Consider the following 16419-nt stretch of genomic DNA (forward strand, 5'->3'; position numbering starts at 1 on the left):
CTTTTCACACTATTCTAATTTTCTGAGATTTAGTTTTTTTATATAAGCTTTAAAAACCATAATCATCACAATTATGACAAATACTTGAAATATCTCAGTTTGCATATAATGAGTCCATTTAATGTATTAGTTTCCATTTTTAGGTTGAATCACTGAAATAAGTTTTGTGAGATTTTCTAATTGTTTTAGTTCCACCTCTAAATGACAGCAAATAATCCAAAAGGTAACTGATTTCTTCATGGAAGCATCTGGACTGCTCTCACCATGAGTTTAGCTGCTCTTCCACCTCTTTTTAGATCTTCCAGACGTCGGAGCAAATTCCTGGGGGTGCATGCTGAGTTGGGGGTCAGATCACGTGACTTCATGTCAGCTTTCTGAATTATATCAACACATTTATTTGACAGTCCAAAGTGGAGGACATGGACAGAGAGGGTTGAGCTGATTTTTGTCTTATTGTGTTTTAAGGGGTGTTTTAAGATATTTCTTTTTAAAGATAATTTGATATATACTTGTTAAAAAATAATTAATTCCATTTCTACAACACTGCTAACCAGGAACTGAATGTGTGTGTGAGACTTAAAACCGGGAGCATCACCATCATGTTTCCCTCCTGAAGCCAGAGATCTGCAGGTAATCATATAAAGGTGTGAACATCGATTAGACTGGTGTTAGAGAGGAGAACGGTGGTTCCCTCCATCTGATGCTGGTTCAGACGGTTTTACTGGACCACCTGATGTCTTGTCAGTGAAAGACCGGGACGCACCGGACTGGAAAGACCTCCGTCATGAGTCAGACCCCTGAAACTGGTCCAGTGCTGCTGGGAAACCACCAATGAAGCTCCAGACAGAAGATGGTGGCTAAATACGGGAAGAAGACGACCTGCTTTTTACTTTTTTCTCTACGTTATTAAAACATTGAGAGAAGCTCATCACGGAGTGGAGGTCCACGCTGTGAAACGGAAACGGTCAGATTTGGGAAAAACTGATTATTTTTTTCTTTTAAGCCAAGAAAGTCTGGAAACCAGCAGCTGATTTAAACCAGGTCTTCACATGAATACTTCGCCATCTGTACTCTTATAGAATCAGTGGTAAAAGTTAGTAAAACGACAGAAGAGAGGAGCTGGTTTCCCACATCAGCGGGAATTAAGCAGAACAGCTTCATCTGCCAAAAATTAGCCAAGAGGTTGAGATAAAATTTGACTTTTAAAAATCACACTTAACTTTGTGCTGTTGGAAGAAATAAATCTACTCGTGGACTGGCTCCTGCAGGGATTTCCACAGCTGCTCTAGACCGCGTCCCTATGGTCAATGTACAGCCTGCTAATTAGAATTTAGCTGTAATGAAAACAGCTGAAGGGCTGATTTCTTGTTTAGGCCGGAAATTTGTTTCCTTGTGCTTGGAGGGAACTGAAATGAAACTAACATGACAGAGCGCGTGACTATTTTTTAATGTGACTTAAACCTGCACCGTGGAACAAAATCACAGATCAGTGAGAAAAATGTCATAAAATCTATTTCTATTGGTATCTAATGACTTCACTAAAAATAACATGTTTTTATTCTCTTTCACCGTGGCTCCACATACATGGCAGCTGCCACCATTTTTACTACGGTGTCCCTGAATGGACATACAAGCTTTAAAAGCTTAATATTTTTCATTTTGTCTTATCTCGTGATATAAGATTTTTTTTCTCCTATCCATGAAGAAAAAAAAACTTAAAGCTTTAAAACTGCAATAGGAGGAGCTAGCGCTCCGTCAGTAGCGCCTTAAAAGAAGCATAGAAGAAGACGGTACACCTGCAGTTACCTGTAGTTATATCATCCTGGATCCACTCACACATGAAAATATCTTTGTGTCTAGAAGAAGTTTGACGGCTGACAGCCACCGTACATTCACAACTTTCTATGCCTTTCTTTACCACTAGGTGGCAGTAGTTCGTGTAATGGGACGTCCCAAAAAATGTGGACAACAATGAGTAATGAAACTGGCCTTTGAAGGGCTGAAATTCTTTAAGTTCTCTAAAAGTTTGGTAGTTTTGATCAGGACTGAAGTTGTTAGAGAAATTTGTGTGGAAAAACAGAAAAATTTATTCTGTAAAGTTTATAGCATTTATTTTATTTATGTGTTTTGGCTAGCAGTATGTTTAATAGTATGGATGTACATTAATAATGAAGCTTATTTTAAAAACGGGTTTTTAACATGTGATGGTAAATGTGTTTACCATTTGGAGATATGGTTTTAGAGTTAGAATTCAGGATTTTTTTTCTCTTTAATGCCACAAAAATAGCATTTATTAGAAAATAAATCAAATGAGAAACATATTAACGATGCTTGGGGGTTTCATTGGTTTTTTTTCTGGGGCAGACATAGTTGTGATAGCTTTATTGTTTGAACTAAATTGTGATTTTTTTTAATAAATGTTTTATTAAAGGATGCAAAGAATACACTGAAATTAGGTGAAACCTGGAGATGTGATATTTCCCATAAATGATGAACAAATTAGGAACCTGTATGTTTATTCTTTATTTCAGACACAGTAATCAAAGACAATCAAACAGACAATAATAATAATAATACAAAAGCTGCCACAATGTTCAGTGTCTGACATACAGACAAGTGAAACTTATCAGGCTGGTCACTTTTCTCTATAACAAATAGAATGGTTTGGTTTTTTAAGGTAAACATTCGAGTCTTTTCTGTAGAAGACGTAAAAGATTTCAGCTGAATTCATTCTGTCGTAACTTCTTTGGCACACGGTCATGTTTACGTCAGTCGTCATCGTTTTACGGGATGCCCGCCATTTTATATTTTCGTGAAAATAGCGTTAGCAGCTAGCTACAGAAGTAGTCGTTTGTCACACGTTGTGGTTACTCTGAGTGATTTAATCTGCGTGATTATTTGTTCATTTCTGCAGTAAGCAGCTGGAAAAAGAAAGCTGCCACAACCCCGCGCGACTTTCTCAGGTCCATGATTTGAAACTCGCCAAACACGAGGTAAGCTTGATAAGTCCGGCTACTGTTAGCATTGTTAGCTTGGTGACAATGTGAAGGTCTCCATTAAAGCTAAACGCTTCACGCGAACCAGAAGTGGTTGATGACCAGAGCTCCTTCGTGTCTGTAACGCTGCCGGGTGTTTTTATTCCTGTTTGGTAGGTGGACATGTAGAAAAACGACATCACACGAAAGTCGACTTTAGAAACAGCGATGACTTAAACTGAACGTCCGGTTTGTGTTATTAGTGGTGACTTGCTGCTAACTTGTTTACTCACTCTTTATGCATTCGACGCTGTTTCAGTGAAAGATGACGCAGTTTCTACCACCGAACCTGCTGGCCCTGTTCGCACCGCGGGACCCCATTCCCTTCCTACCTCAGCTGGTCAAGCTGCCCCACGAGAAGCACCACAACCAGCCGTACTGTGGCATAGCTCCCTTCATCAGGCACTTCGAGGTGAACATTTTCATGTTTAGCGCGCGTTGAGCCGTTTCTTTCTCCGTGGAAATTTCCACTAACATGTTTTGCTTTTGATCAGGACCCAAGAGATGCTCCTCCACCCACCCGAGCAGAGACCCGCGAGGAGCGCCTGGAGAGAAAGGTGAAGCTACATTTATTTACATTAGCTTGTCCTGGTGCTCCTGCAGCTCTCAGCTTCCTCTGGTTTAAGTCAAACTGGTGGAACACGTAACTGTCCAAGTCTTGTTAGTGATCATAAGACTCGTTATAAATGGACCCAGGTGCTGGGGGGTGGGGGCAGCATACTAGGTGTCTCCACCACCTGAATCATGTCTCCGGCTGTGTGGTCGCCCATATGATCTGCTCTATTGTTGACTTTTACCACCGGCTGGGGTGGGGAAACGCAGAAATCCATCACACAGGCTAACAACTGATCATGTGGTCCCACCAGTCTTCAGCTGACATTCAGTCTGCTGCAGCGTGGGGCTTCTGCAGATCCAAGAGGGCTTGTTAAACACCTTGCAAAGGCCAGCACCAGAGCGTCCATCTTATTGTGGTTGATTTCATTCATAAGATCAAGCAGATTGTTGAGGATGCAGCTTTCATTCAAATTGCTGCTCTGATTGGCTGATGGAGAAGACGTATGGCTAGCGTCATCTTTTTCTCCAAAATAAGCAACCCTTGAACAGCAGTGTGGTCATGTTGAGGGAATAAAGTTTAATTCGCCAGCGGCCATCCTGGCGGGTGCGATGCGTCTGATGTTGCTGCATTTATCTGGAATCTGGACCGGAGCCTTGCATGTAGCGGCCACATCAGTCCTTCTATCTTCTGTCTGGATGCAGGCCTGCTGACCAGAAATAAGTTTAACTCCAACTTTTCCTGGTTGACCAGCTGCTGAAGACAAACCGCAGACACTCGGATATATGCTTTCATTCTGAAATGACATGTGCTGTGTTCCCATTTCTGTAACTTCTTACTGCCCCTGATCAAAATGTGTTGTTCTGTTTGAGCTCTGTTTTTGTTTGTTTTTTTTTTTTGGTGTAGTATGTGATTTAAAAGGATGAAGCGTCCTATAAGTCCAGGATTTTAACCTTTTTAACCTGAGAGCCAACCCAGAACACCACAATGATTTAATTGATCCCAGTTTTCAGCAACTACAGCTAATCCAGTTTAGCAACTAAAACCTGTCGAATCCATTTATTTATCATTTATCATGTGTAATCCTGCACAGACCAACACACTAACAGTTCATGGAAAAAATGCAGGCTGCTACGCATTTAAAAGCTCACATCAGCATTATTAATACAAAATACAAAATGGAAATTTGATCAGTAAAATGATGCAGTGATTAAAAATACATTCAGCTAAACTTCTTGGCAGTGTAGAAAATCATTTAAATAAACTTCAAACTTTTAAGACTTGCCTTTCAGTGACCCGACAGATGTTTTCTGCATCTGTAGGTCTTTTTTTTTTCCCCATGAAAACATTTCAGCAGCTTCCCTGTGTGTTGGTTTGGTTTCTAGAAGTGACTTCAGAGCTGGCTAGCACTGGATAGCGCTAGCTAACACTGGATGGATAGCACTAGCTAACACTGGATGGATAGCGCTAGCACTGGATAGATAGCGCTAGCTAGCACTGGATGGATAGCGCTAGCTAGCACTGGATGGATAGCGCTAGCTAGCACTGGATGGATAGCGCTAGCTAGCACTGGATGGATAGCGCTAGCACTGGATAGCGCTAGCTAACACTGGATGGATAGCGCTAGCACTGGATAGCGCTAGCTAACACTGGATGGATAGCGCTAGCACTGGATATAGACTGAATGTCTTATTGGAGTTTAACTGACACATTACCACCACCAAGTGGGGGGAGGTGACGGTGATATCTCTGGTGTCTTCCACTGATAATCTAAAGCGGGGCTCTTCAGCTCGGTCCCACGAGTCCTAAAGGTATTAGATGTTTCATTGGTCCAACACAGCTGACTCAAATTAAATGGATCCAGCAGCCAATGAAATTCTTCACAATGACTCATTAATTTGAGAGTGTTGGAGCAGGGAAACATCTAAAACATGAAGGCCCTCATAGGACTGAGCTGAATAACCCTGACCTACAGAGTCCTGCAGCCTACAGGTGTGAACCTGAAGGTTTTTTGCAGCCCTCTAGGTGGTGCATGAAGAGTCGGTGCTCTAGACCTTCATGAAGATGTTTCCTGAGTCGCATGGTGGTTTCGACATCACCAGGAGCAGCACGACCACTGATGTGTGTAGTTTGTTTTTAGATGTTTAGGATGTATGAGCGCACCCTGGTGCAGAGTCCTGAGAATGGACGTGCTGCTCGGGGTGGTGGGAAACAGGTCAGAGGGCTGGTCTTTGCAGATGTGTCCTTGTTGTTTTATGTCATTTATAAGTTTCACCTCTTCCTGCTTTTTCAGAGGCGAGAGAAGATTGAAAGACGACAGGCTGAAGTGGAAACAGAACTAAAGCTTTGTAAGTTTGGGGCTTTGTACAACTTTCACCATTTCTGACAGTTAAAATTTAACATGGCTTTTCTTTCACCCCATCAGGGGACCCACATAACGACCCAAATGCACAAGGAGACGCCTTCAAGACTTTGTTTGTTGCACGAGTGGTTAGTTTCTTAAATGGTTCATTTTTTCCTCAGACCAGATTGTCACAGGGTTCGTGCTGAAGCTGTTTGTGTTCTCTTGCAGAACTATGATACTACAGAGTCCAAGCTTCGCCGTGAGTTTGAAGTCTATGGCCCCATTAAACGGGTACGGTAATCCATTAGTTTGTCTTTACATTGTCTTGAGCCAACCTGAAAGTTGTGAGAGCAGTCAGTACGAGTCATGTGACGTGTCTTCAGCGTTCCCCGCAGCTTGTCTCGTTAGGACGAGACACTACAGGCACGTTGGAAAACGTCTAACCGCTATCATGGAGCTTTCCTGGTTTATTCCTCATTCAGACCTCTGACCTGCATGATTTATATGTGGGGAGGGGAGGGGTGGGAGGACAGATGTGTATACATTTATTCTGTATTATTCTCCAGTTCATACGCGTGTCCGTCCGCGTCCAGCATAAATGGACCTTAAGTCTTGCAGCAAGCCAAACAGGAATTGATGGAACGTGTCACATGACCAGTATGAAGCAATGATTTGTCAGTGGTTGAGCTCCGTCCGCGTCGAGCAAAGCTTGGATTTTCACTGTCCAGCTGAGTTGCTTATACAGGGAAATGTGAGGTTTGGCTGAGATTGCAGCATCCAGCAGGTAAAGCATGATGACCACCACGGTGCTGCCTGGAAGAGGACTAACTGGGTGAATTTGGGTGCACATGCAGACAGAGTCATGGAATAAACACCTAACATGCTTGTTAGACGTTTTCTTGTCTGAAAGCAGACATGCTGAAAAAGAAAAACCCCAAGTCCACCTGGTTTCTGGCCGCCGTGTCTCTCCGGAGGCGGAACTGTGTTGTGTGTGATTGTTGGGAGAAGCTGCACACATGCACATGCCCCTGATCTGTACCAATGTCGCCACACTTGTTTGTTCCAGATCTACATCGTCTACAACAAGAGGACGGGGAAACCCCGGGGCTATGCATTCATTGAGTATGAGCATGAGCGGGACATGCACTGTGAGTACCGTTAACCTCCTCCTGTGTGTTGACCCTGTCATGAAGACCGCTCTCTGATAAACGGGGCGGCTTCACTTGTTCTGTGTGGATATTTTTGTACCGAAGCTGGTGTGGAGCTTTTCGCCAGCAGGGAAGTGACACTTGTCTAAGATTGATGGAAAATCCCATCAGAGGTTTTAAAGCTCTGCTTGCATGAAATCCCAGTCTTGTTTGTTTATGTGTGTGTGTGTGTGCGTGCGTGTGCATCATCAGCTGACTAATAGTCTGGTCCAGAGGGGGAACAGGTTGCTTCATCAGGGGTTAACTGAGGGAGAAGTGTTTCATCTGTAAACCTGAACATGTTTGCTTGTCCGAGGACACACTGTCTTTAACTGTGAGGTGTTGTAGTTCTGTGGAAGAGCCGCTCTCCCGGTGGGACTATCATGGTAAGCACAAGGTCGGACCAGACACCCATACATAAACGGGGCTTTTTACCAGACCTTTATTAAATCCCATCTTCTCTTAGGACTAGCTGTCTGTCAGTTCTATTGGTGCTCTTCAACCCTGGTCATGGTGAGCGTAGTTCCAGCCTCCATGTTTGATGCCACAGTGAAAACTGTCTCTTTAGACGGCTGAATGGGATCTAAAGCTTATTTTATGCTTCCTCTCAGGACCCAGAGCCTACCGAGTGGCCGTTTGCGTGAGGATGTAGGGAAGCTGACGGAGCTGTCAGCTTTCTTTATAATTTAAACCAAACTTTTAGCTAATAAAAGTTAAAACAGTCACTGAAAACACTAACGTACCATTCCAGTTTTAATCTGCCACATTCAGACGTAGCAGAATCACACTCAATGCAGCACCTCCTAAAATCCCAGTGTGATCCAGTCAGGTCGGTATGGGGGTTCGGGACAGACGGCTCAGTTCGGGGCGCATCGAATTGGATTTTTTCATCTTTCCACAGGTGAAAACTGGGAAGGGTACCAGACTACTTTTCTGGAAACCTTCCATTGGGGTCCCAATCTTACCGATCCAACCCCAAAATGTGGAGACACACTGCCGTCCTCTGATTGGTGGAAAGAATCATCACTTCCTGTGTGACAAGGCAATAAGAACAAAGGAGGAATGGCTCCATGTTTAAGTAGATATTTTGTAAAGCCACATGCTCTGCTGGATGTCCACTGTTCTCCTTTCTCTTCGGTGGAGTTAAAGGACGGCGTCAGGAGTTGCAGAGCGCCTGGATAGAGAGATTACACCGAGTATCCTAAAGGTTGGAAGTCAGCAGCCACGCCCACACAAGCCTAATGCCATCATATCAATAACCCACACCCAGTATGGAGGGCTGCTTCAGAATCAGAAAACTTCATTTATCCCTGGAGGGAAATGGATTTGTAGCAGCAACAGAAGAAGAACTGGAAGGACGAGCAGTATTGAGTAGAGGAGGTTGCTGCATCACTGCGGCACATCAACCTTCTGATCTGATGAGAGGAGCGTAGCACATCAACGATGAGGAAAAATGTCCTTTAGCTTTTTCACTAAAATCCATGAACCCTGTTGAACAGTTTAAACGCTGCTTATTATTTTGGCCTTAATGGTGCAGCTTTAACACCGGACATGGTCTCTGGGAGCCACTTAGCTCTGGGCTGGCCGAGCCGTGACGACTGTAGTTACACAACACGTCGTTTATAAGAACCCTTTCTTCTCTCCATCTCCACACTGGTAGTCGGGGTGTGTCAGATTTCACCGGGGGGATAATGGCTTCCTCGAAGGCTCTGCAGGGATCTGATGTGGAAGCAAAAATTTGGCTTAACACACCATCACCGTGCTGTTCTTAGTGCAGGATCAGCTCTTCACGACCAGAGTTGCTGAATTACAACCACAGTGACAGAGGTGGTGAACTGGGGGGTGGGGGTGGGGATGTGGGGCTAAACGGTATATTAACTGTGTGTTGTTCTCATTGCCACTGCAGCCGCCAATCTGTGATGGCTATTGGCCAAAGCTGGCTGGCAGATGATGATGGTTATGATACATCTACACCCTACTACCACAGCTCAGTGTATGGTTGGTATAATGGGTTTGTATGATGGGTAAGATTTCTTTCCACCTCCATCTCCTACATAGGAACGAGGAGCTACGTTCAATGGGTAAAGCGTGCTCTTGTAGGCCCTAAAGAGTTCTTTTTTGGTGCAATTAGTGAAACCTGGGTTTTAGGCTTTGGCCATTGAACGCACCCCTGTCCACTAGTCTGTTATTTGTTGCCCAATGATTCTGGCCTTTACTTTAAAGCCACCTCAGGTTACAGAGGCCCCGTGCTTTACAGTAGGGAGGGTAGCTGTGCATGGGGTGATTGGGCTTGAGTGCCAGAAGATCAGTGTGCATGTAAAAAAGAAATCTGTGTAGAAGGGAAAAAGTCAGTGTAAAAAAAAAAAAGAATGTACAAGGAAAATAGTCTGCAAGATTCCTGCAGAGGGTCAAGAAATTGGTCTACAAAGAAAGGAAATGAGTGTGAAAGGAAATCATTGTTCAGATGAGTTGTTAAACCACTGAGTTCTGCCAGTTTGATTTTAAAAGATTTATCTTCTCAGGTTCAGTGTTACGCTGCAGCAAGTAGCCAAGTTCCATCTGAAGCTGGTTAACGAAATACTGTGTTGAACACACTAACTTCCGGTTCTGCAGAGTTTTTAGGTTCATCTAAACGGGTCTTTTTCTTGGCCGAGTGTAAATGGAGGCAGCTCGTAGGAGCATGCTCAGTTTAATGCCGCCCCGTTTCAGGTAGGGTCCTGAGCTGGCTTTGATGCAACAGGCTGATGAGGGGAACTCTTTGGTAACCGAGATAAATGGGCTTTCCATACATTTACTACATAACAAGTTAGGCTGTCTTTAATGTGGCTTCCAGATAAAGTGAAGATTTAAGCTTTAGTTCATACAGATCTTTACAGTAACGTTACTTTAGACCCATGACTCTTCAGTGTTTGACATACAGGAAGCCCAGTCTGTCTGTTTGATTCATTTATGTTTTTTCCACTTTTTTTTCTTTCTTTTCTCAGTTGGTCAGTTTTGGTAGCCAGATGGGGGGTTTGGTAAGGCCCTGTGGGTTGTTGTCACCTGTAGTGAAAACAGGTAGTGGAGGGGTTATGGTAAGGCCCCTGATGGGAGATGTTGTGATGGGACTCTGGTGCAGAGGCTCTAAGACAGGGGTTCATAAGGCCCACCTATGAGGGATGATGGTAAGACTGTCCAGTGTGACTGAGGGAGTTTGGTAAAGCCCTCCGACTGTATGGTATGACTTCTCTGTGAGGGAAAACCTTTGGGGAACATCGCTGCACCGCAGTCAGGATGGGCCACGTAGAGCTTCAGAAGACGGCTGGGTAGTGTCATGCGATGAAAACTGTCCCCACCACGGTATGATTCTGTGTTGATAAAGTTCCGTCAGACTTTCAGCAGATAGAAGCGCAGCTGACTGTCAACCACCGTTTCCATCACAAGATGAAAGCAGCCCACCTGATCATGTGCTCCGGCTTCTAGCTCTCCTTCACTGAAGCCCGGTGGTCTTTCTCCCAGCTGCTCAGTGAGCAACGACACTGAAAATTTATCTGTTAAAGTGTTGAAATGCAGTCAAGTTTGTAGAAATCTAGTGACCATGTCTACAAGCACAGCAATTTTCCAACATTTACACCTCCGTACACGGGGCGGCTGCTCCACCAGTCGAGCTGCACACCGCCCCGTCCTCAGCAACTTTCACCTTTTTTTTTCTTAAACATGTGACTTTAAGTCTGTACCTGAATGTGTGCAGAGGTGTGTGTATCTATTCCCGGCTGTCATGCGCTAGCAGAACTAGCTTACAGGCTAAATCTGAATGAACGATGTATGGTGAACGTGTTCCTTTACCGTTGTCCACCTGTACAAACACCGACAGCAGAAGCTTTTAGAATTTAAAAGGAAGGTTTGTTGAGATGAAAATCTCTTCCTGGCCCTGAAAGTAGCATCAGTCCAGTGCTACATGCTAATGCTAAACTCTCCCCTCTACATATTCAACATATTTAACTTATTTTGTATCATGGGTAGAAAAAAAAAGACTTGCTAATTCCTGGTGGACTGTTTGCTCGTCAGGTGTGAATCAGCCTGTGGTCGCTAATATTAGCATGCACTGTTGGCTGAACATCCCAGCAGCTAACTGCAGTCTGAGTTACTGGATTTATCCAACATATTCATCACACTGCTCCTAAGGCAGCAGTCAAGAGGGTCAGGTAAACTGGACATTAATCTGGATTTCTCCAATATAACCGTTCATTACTCCCAAAGGGAAATGATAAAAGGTGCTAGATGTAGACGCTAGAAGAAGCGGATCCTCCATGTTTAAATGAAGTTAAGTGTAATGTATGAATCACCATCGGGTGGAAGGAAGTCTACTCGGCTTTTACCCAGAGAGCAGCCATCTCGGCTTCGCCTGCTCCTGGTCAGTATAATAATGCACCGTTTTCTTTTTTCCCATGGCCACCTTGATGCTGCCCTCATCTCATCTCTGTCTTCCCTCTCTGTCCTCATCTCCTGCAGCTGCTTATAAACATGCAGATGGGAAGAAGATCGATGGCCGCAGGGTGTTGGTGGATGTGGAACGAGGACGTACCGTCAAAGGGTGGCTCCCTCGCAGACTAGGTCAGCAGTTTTATTAGGCCCGAGCACCGAAGGCCTGTTGTAATTCCTCTTTTTCCTCCTATTTGGTTTTCTCCTCTAAAGTAAATTGCACTTTTGGGGGGCCTGAACATGCTCAAACTCACCAAATTTTGCCTACCCCCCAAGGGAATGCCTAAATTTACGTATTTTGGGGTGTTCAGGCAACTATTTATGATGCCCCGCCACTGCACGTCATGTTCTAAATGCTCGGGCAAACAAAAAATCCTCTTGGAGCAACGGCCTAAAACCATTTTTGGCGTTTTACTCACGTTGCTTAAAATCTATCTCCTAGAGATTTCATCATACTGCCACCAAAATGGCAGACTGTTACCACGGAAACAAGAGGCCCAACATAACCAAACTTGCATTTTACAGGGCCTTAGTGATAGCGCTGCTCCTCACACACACCTGCTTCCAGCTTACCTGCCTGCTAACAGGAACACTGTTCCCTTCACGTTAGCTCACTCATTAAGACCGTTCCGCCACCGCGGTCTTGGTAAAATGGCTGCCACGCTGGGGCGCGGGCACTAGCTGCATTGGCACCCGTCAGAATTTCTCCAGAGATGTTCTAGTATTCTATCATTTTCTTTTGTTATTGAGCGGAATTAAAGCTGGTGTTTTCACCGACATGCTTGGTCACCAAAGGCAGAGCAGCAGGCTGGGCGGGTCCATGTTCATCCCTGTTCATCGCCAGAGTCGATGTGACATATTCATGGATTCATCGACAGGAAATGATGCGTCAGAGGTTGACGTAAAAAATCTCTAGTTCAGTTCCAGTTCTTTCCAGGAAGTGCTAGGAACTGTGTGTGTTGCCTTCAGGGACTCGTTAACACCTGTTTAACTGTTCTCTTCATGCAGGAGGTGGATTGGGAGGAACAAGGAGAGGTGGGGCTGATGTCAACATCAAGCACTCTGGACGAGACGATGCGTCTCGTTACGATGACCGTCCTCTGGGGGGGTGAGTCTGTCCTTTCAGGGACAACCTGCTGTTTCACGCCATCTTCCCGAATTCTCACGTTTCCTCTTGGTTTCCAGTGACCGGGACCGCGGGGACAGGAGGGAGCGCAGCCGGGACCGCGACCGGGACAAGGACCGAGAACGTCGGAGGTCCCGGTCCCGCGAAAGGCGTCGACACACCCGATCCAGGGAGCGAGAGAGGGAGAGGGACAGGCAGATCGGGGCGGGCGAGGACACCCCCACTGGCGGCGGTAGCAGCCGACGGCGGGAACGAGAGAGGGAACGCGGGGGGGGCGGGGGCAGCAGCAGCAGCAGCAGCAGCAGGAGGAGGAGACAGCAGGAGCAGGGAGAGGAGTCGCGACCGGAAGAGGAGAAGCCGGAGTCGGGACCGCAAAAGAGACAGGGAGAGAGGGAAAGGGCTGGACGGGGAGGAGGTGGGACAGGGAGACAGCGCTCCGGACGGCGGGGAGCGGGTGATGGAGGAGCATGAGGGAGAAGGGGGGGAGGGTATGGAGGAGCGTAGAGACAGGGATAGGGACAGGAGGCGGAGCCACAGGGACAGAGACAGGCGTAGAGGAGATCGGGACAGAGACAGGGAGCACAAGAGGGAACGCGGGGACAGAGACAGGGAGCGGCGAGAGGAGCGCCACGGGTCCTCACGGGAGGACATGGGTCCCCAGGACGTCATGGGCAACGAGGACGACTGCGTCCCCCCACAGATGGAGTACAGCCAGGACGGGATGATGGACCAGCAGCTTGTCCCGTCCACTGACGATTACGGATCCGGAGAGAACGGCTACAAGATGGAGGCTCCGGGAGATGAGTACTGACCCCCACCCACAGGACAGGCTCACTGATGAAGGAGCTGCTTTTACTTTTCCCTGAAATCCAAAAAATTCCAGCTTCTCCTGACTGTAAAACATGGAGCTCGCTCCCGTCTTTTGTATCACTGCACGTAAAGTTTTCTGGTTTGAATCTGGCTCCAGGGGTCTGAGTCCACGCCGCTAAATATCAGGAGTACCTTAGTGATCCAGTCGGGTTTTATCTGGGGCGGCTTGTGGGCCTGCTTACAGAGGAACTGTTCCTTCTGGTGGGTAGTTTCCGGATTTATCCGTCTGGTCTGGACGTAGTATTTTAAGTCAGGGTTGTTGCTTCATTCATCCTGTAATCTTTTTTTTTTTTTTTTTTTTTTTTTTTAAGGCTGTTTCTTTTTTTTAAATAAAGATGTGAATTGTCTGCTGATCGTCTGGAGCATCTTTTAAATGAAACACCATGGCTGCCGTTTCCTTAGTAACCCTCAAAGCTCCGAGATCCAGTCCACCTGTTTGTTTCTAACCTGATCCAGTCTGTAACAGCTTTTAATCCCAGTATAAACCAGTCTGTAGCAGCTTTTAATCCCAGTATAAACCAGTCTGTAACAGCTTTTAATCCCAGTATAAACCAGTCTGTAGCAGCTTTTAATCCCAGTATAAACCAGTCTGTAGCAGCTTTTAATCCCAGTATAAACCAGTCTGTAGCAGCTTTTAATCCCAGTATGAACCAGTCTGTAGCAGCTTTTAATCCCAGTATAAACCAGTCTGTAGCAGCTTTTAATCCCAGTATAAACCAGTCTCTAACAGCTTTTAATCCCAGTATAAACCAGTCTGTAGCAGCTTTTAATCCCAGTATAAACCAGTCTGTAACAGCTTTTAATCCCAGTATAAACCAGTCTGTAGCAGCTTTTAATCCCAGTATAAACCAGTCTGTAGCAGCTTTTAATCCCAGTATAAACCAGTCTGTAACAGCTTTTAATCCCATTATAAACCAGTCTGTAGCAGCTTTTAATCCCAGTATAAACCAGTCTGTAGCAGCTTTTAATCCCAGTATAAACCAGTCTGTAGCAGCTTTTAATCCCAGTATAAACCAGTCTGTAGCAGCTTTTAATCCCAGTATAAACCAGTCTGTAGCAGCTTTTAATCCCAGTATAAACCAGTCTGTAGCAGCTTTTAATCCCAGTATAAACCAGTCTAACAGCTTTTAATCCCAGTATAAACCAGTCTGTAGCAGCTTTTAATCCCAGTATAAACCAGTCTGTAACAGCTTTTAATCCCAGTATAAACCAGTCTGTAGCAGCTTTTAATCCCAGTATAAACCAGTCTGTAGCAGCTTTTAATCCCAGTATAAACCAGTCTGTAACAGCTTTTAATCCCATTATAAACCAGTCTGTAGCAGCTTTTAATCCCAGTATAAACCAGTCTGTAGCAGCTTTTAATCCCAGTATAAACCAGTCTGTAACAGCTTTTAATCCCAGTATAAACCAGTCTGTAGCAGCTTTTAATCCCAGTATAAACCAGTCTGTAGCAGCTTTTAATCCCAGTATGAACCAGTCTGTAGCAGCTTTTAATCCCAGTATAAACCAGTCTGTAACAGCTTTTAATCCCAGTATAAACCAGTCTGTAGCAGCTTTTAATCCCGGTATAAACCAGTCTGTAGCGGCTTTGAATCCCAGTATAAACCAGTCTGTAGCGGCTTTGAATCCCAGTATAAACCAGTCTGTAGCGGCTTTGAATCCCAGTATAAACCAGTCTGTAGCAGTTTTTAATCCCAGTATAAACCAGTCTGTAGCAGATTTTAATCCCGGTATAAACCAGTCTGTAGCAGATTTTAAGCCCGATATAAACCAGTGTGTAACAGCTTTTAATCCCAGTATAAACCAGTCTGTAGCAGCTTTTTATCCCAGTATAAACCAGTCTGTAGCAGCTTTTAATCCCAGTATAAACCAGTCTGTAGCAGCTTTTAATCCCGATATAAACCAGTCTGTAACAGCGTTTAAACCCAGTATAAACCAGTCTGTAGCAGATTTTAATCCCAGTATAAACCAGTCTGTAGCAGATTTTAAGCCCGATATAAACCAGTCTGTAGCAGCTTTTAATCCCAGTATAAACCAGTGTGTAGCAGATTTTAATCCCAGTATAAACCAGTCTGTAACAGCTTTTAATCCCAGTATAAACCAGTCTGTAGCAGCTTTTAATCCCAGTATAAACCAGTCTGTAGCAGATTTTAAGCCCGATATAAACCAGTCTGTAACAGTGTTTAATCCCAGTACAAACCAGTCTGTAGCAGATTTTAAGCCCGATATAAACCAGTCTGTAACAGCGTTTAATCCCAGTATAAACCAGTCTGTAGCAGCTTTTAATCCCAGTATAAACCAGTCTGTAACAGCGTTTAATCCCAGTATAAACCAGTCTGTAGCAGATTTTAAGCCCGATATAAACCAGTCTGTAACAGCGTTTAATCCCAGTATAAACCAGTCTGTAGCAGCTTTTAATCCCAGTATAAACCAGTCTGTAACAGCTTTTAATCCCAGTATAAACCAGTCTGTAGCAGCTTTTAATCCCAGTATAAACCAGTGTGACTGGTTACCAGGTAACTGGTAGTAACTGGCACTTTAAATCACACACACTTTCACACACTGATGGCGGAGGTTGCCGTGCAAGGCGCTCAACCCCAACCCATCAGGAGCAATCAGGGGTTCGCTGTCTTGCTCAGGGACACCTCCACATGAACTCGACTTGGCCGAGGATCGAACTGGCAACCCTCAGGCTACAAGACAACTGAGCCACGCCCTCCCCGGAGATAACCTTCATTATTCAGGTTCTTTGGGCCTCCACAGAGTTCTTTAGATTCTGCATCAAATGTTCTACGTGAAGAAACCGATCTGGTCCATTTCTGATCAATAACCTTTAAAAGTGA

General features: G+C 44.9%; 1 protein-coding gene across 1 annotated transcript; it reads left to right on the forward strand.

The window, feature by feature from the left end:
- The first annotated feature begins 2795 nt into the window (after window positions 1–2795).
- snrnp70 (small nuclear ribonucleoprotein 70 (U1)) lies at window positions 2796–13927 on the forward strand. Its single transcript, XM_042001404.1, is given in 11 exon segments — window positions 2796–2993; window positions 3295–3447; window positions 3530–3592; window positions 5882–5936; window positions 6014–6078; window positions 6161–6223; window positions 6999–7080; window positions 11611–11712; window positions 12589–12688; window positions 12766–13018; window positions 13020–13927. Coding segments are annotated over 10 exon segments (1428 nt in total). The 5' UTR covers window positions 2796–2993; window positions 3295–3300; the 3' UTR covers window positions 13518–13927.
- Window positions 13928–16419: the final 2492 nt, after the last annotated feature.

The sequence above is a fragment of the Melanotaenia boesemani genome, chromosome 2 (genome assembly GCF_017639745.1).
Source record: "Melanotaenia boesemani isolate fMelBoe1 chromosome 2, fMelBoe1.pri, whole genome shotgun sequence".
Lineage (NCBI taxonomy): Eukaryota > Metazoa > Chordata > Actinopteri > Atheriniformes > Melanotaeniidae > Melanotaenia > Melanotaenia boesemani.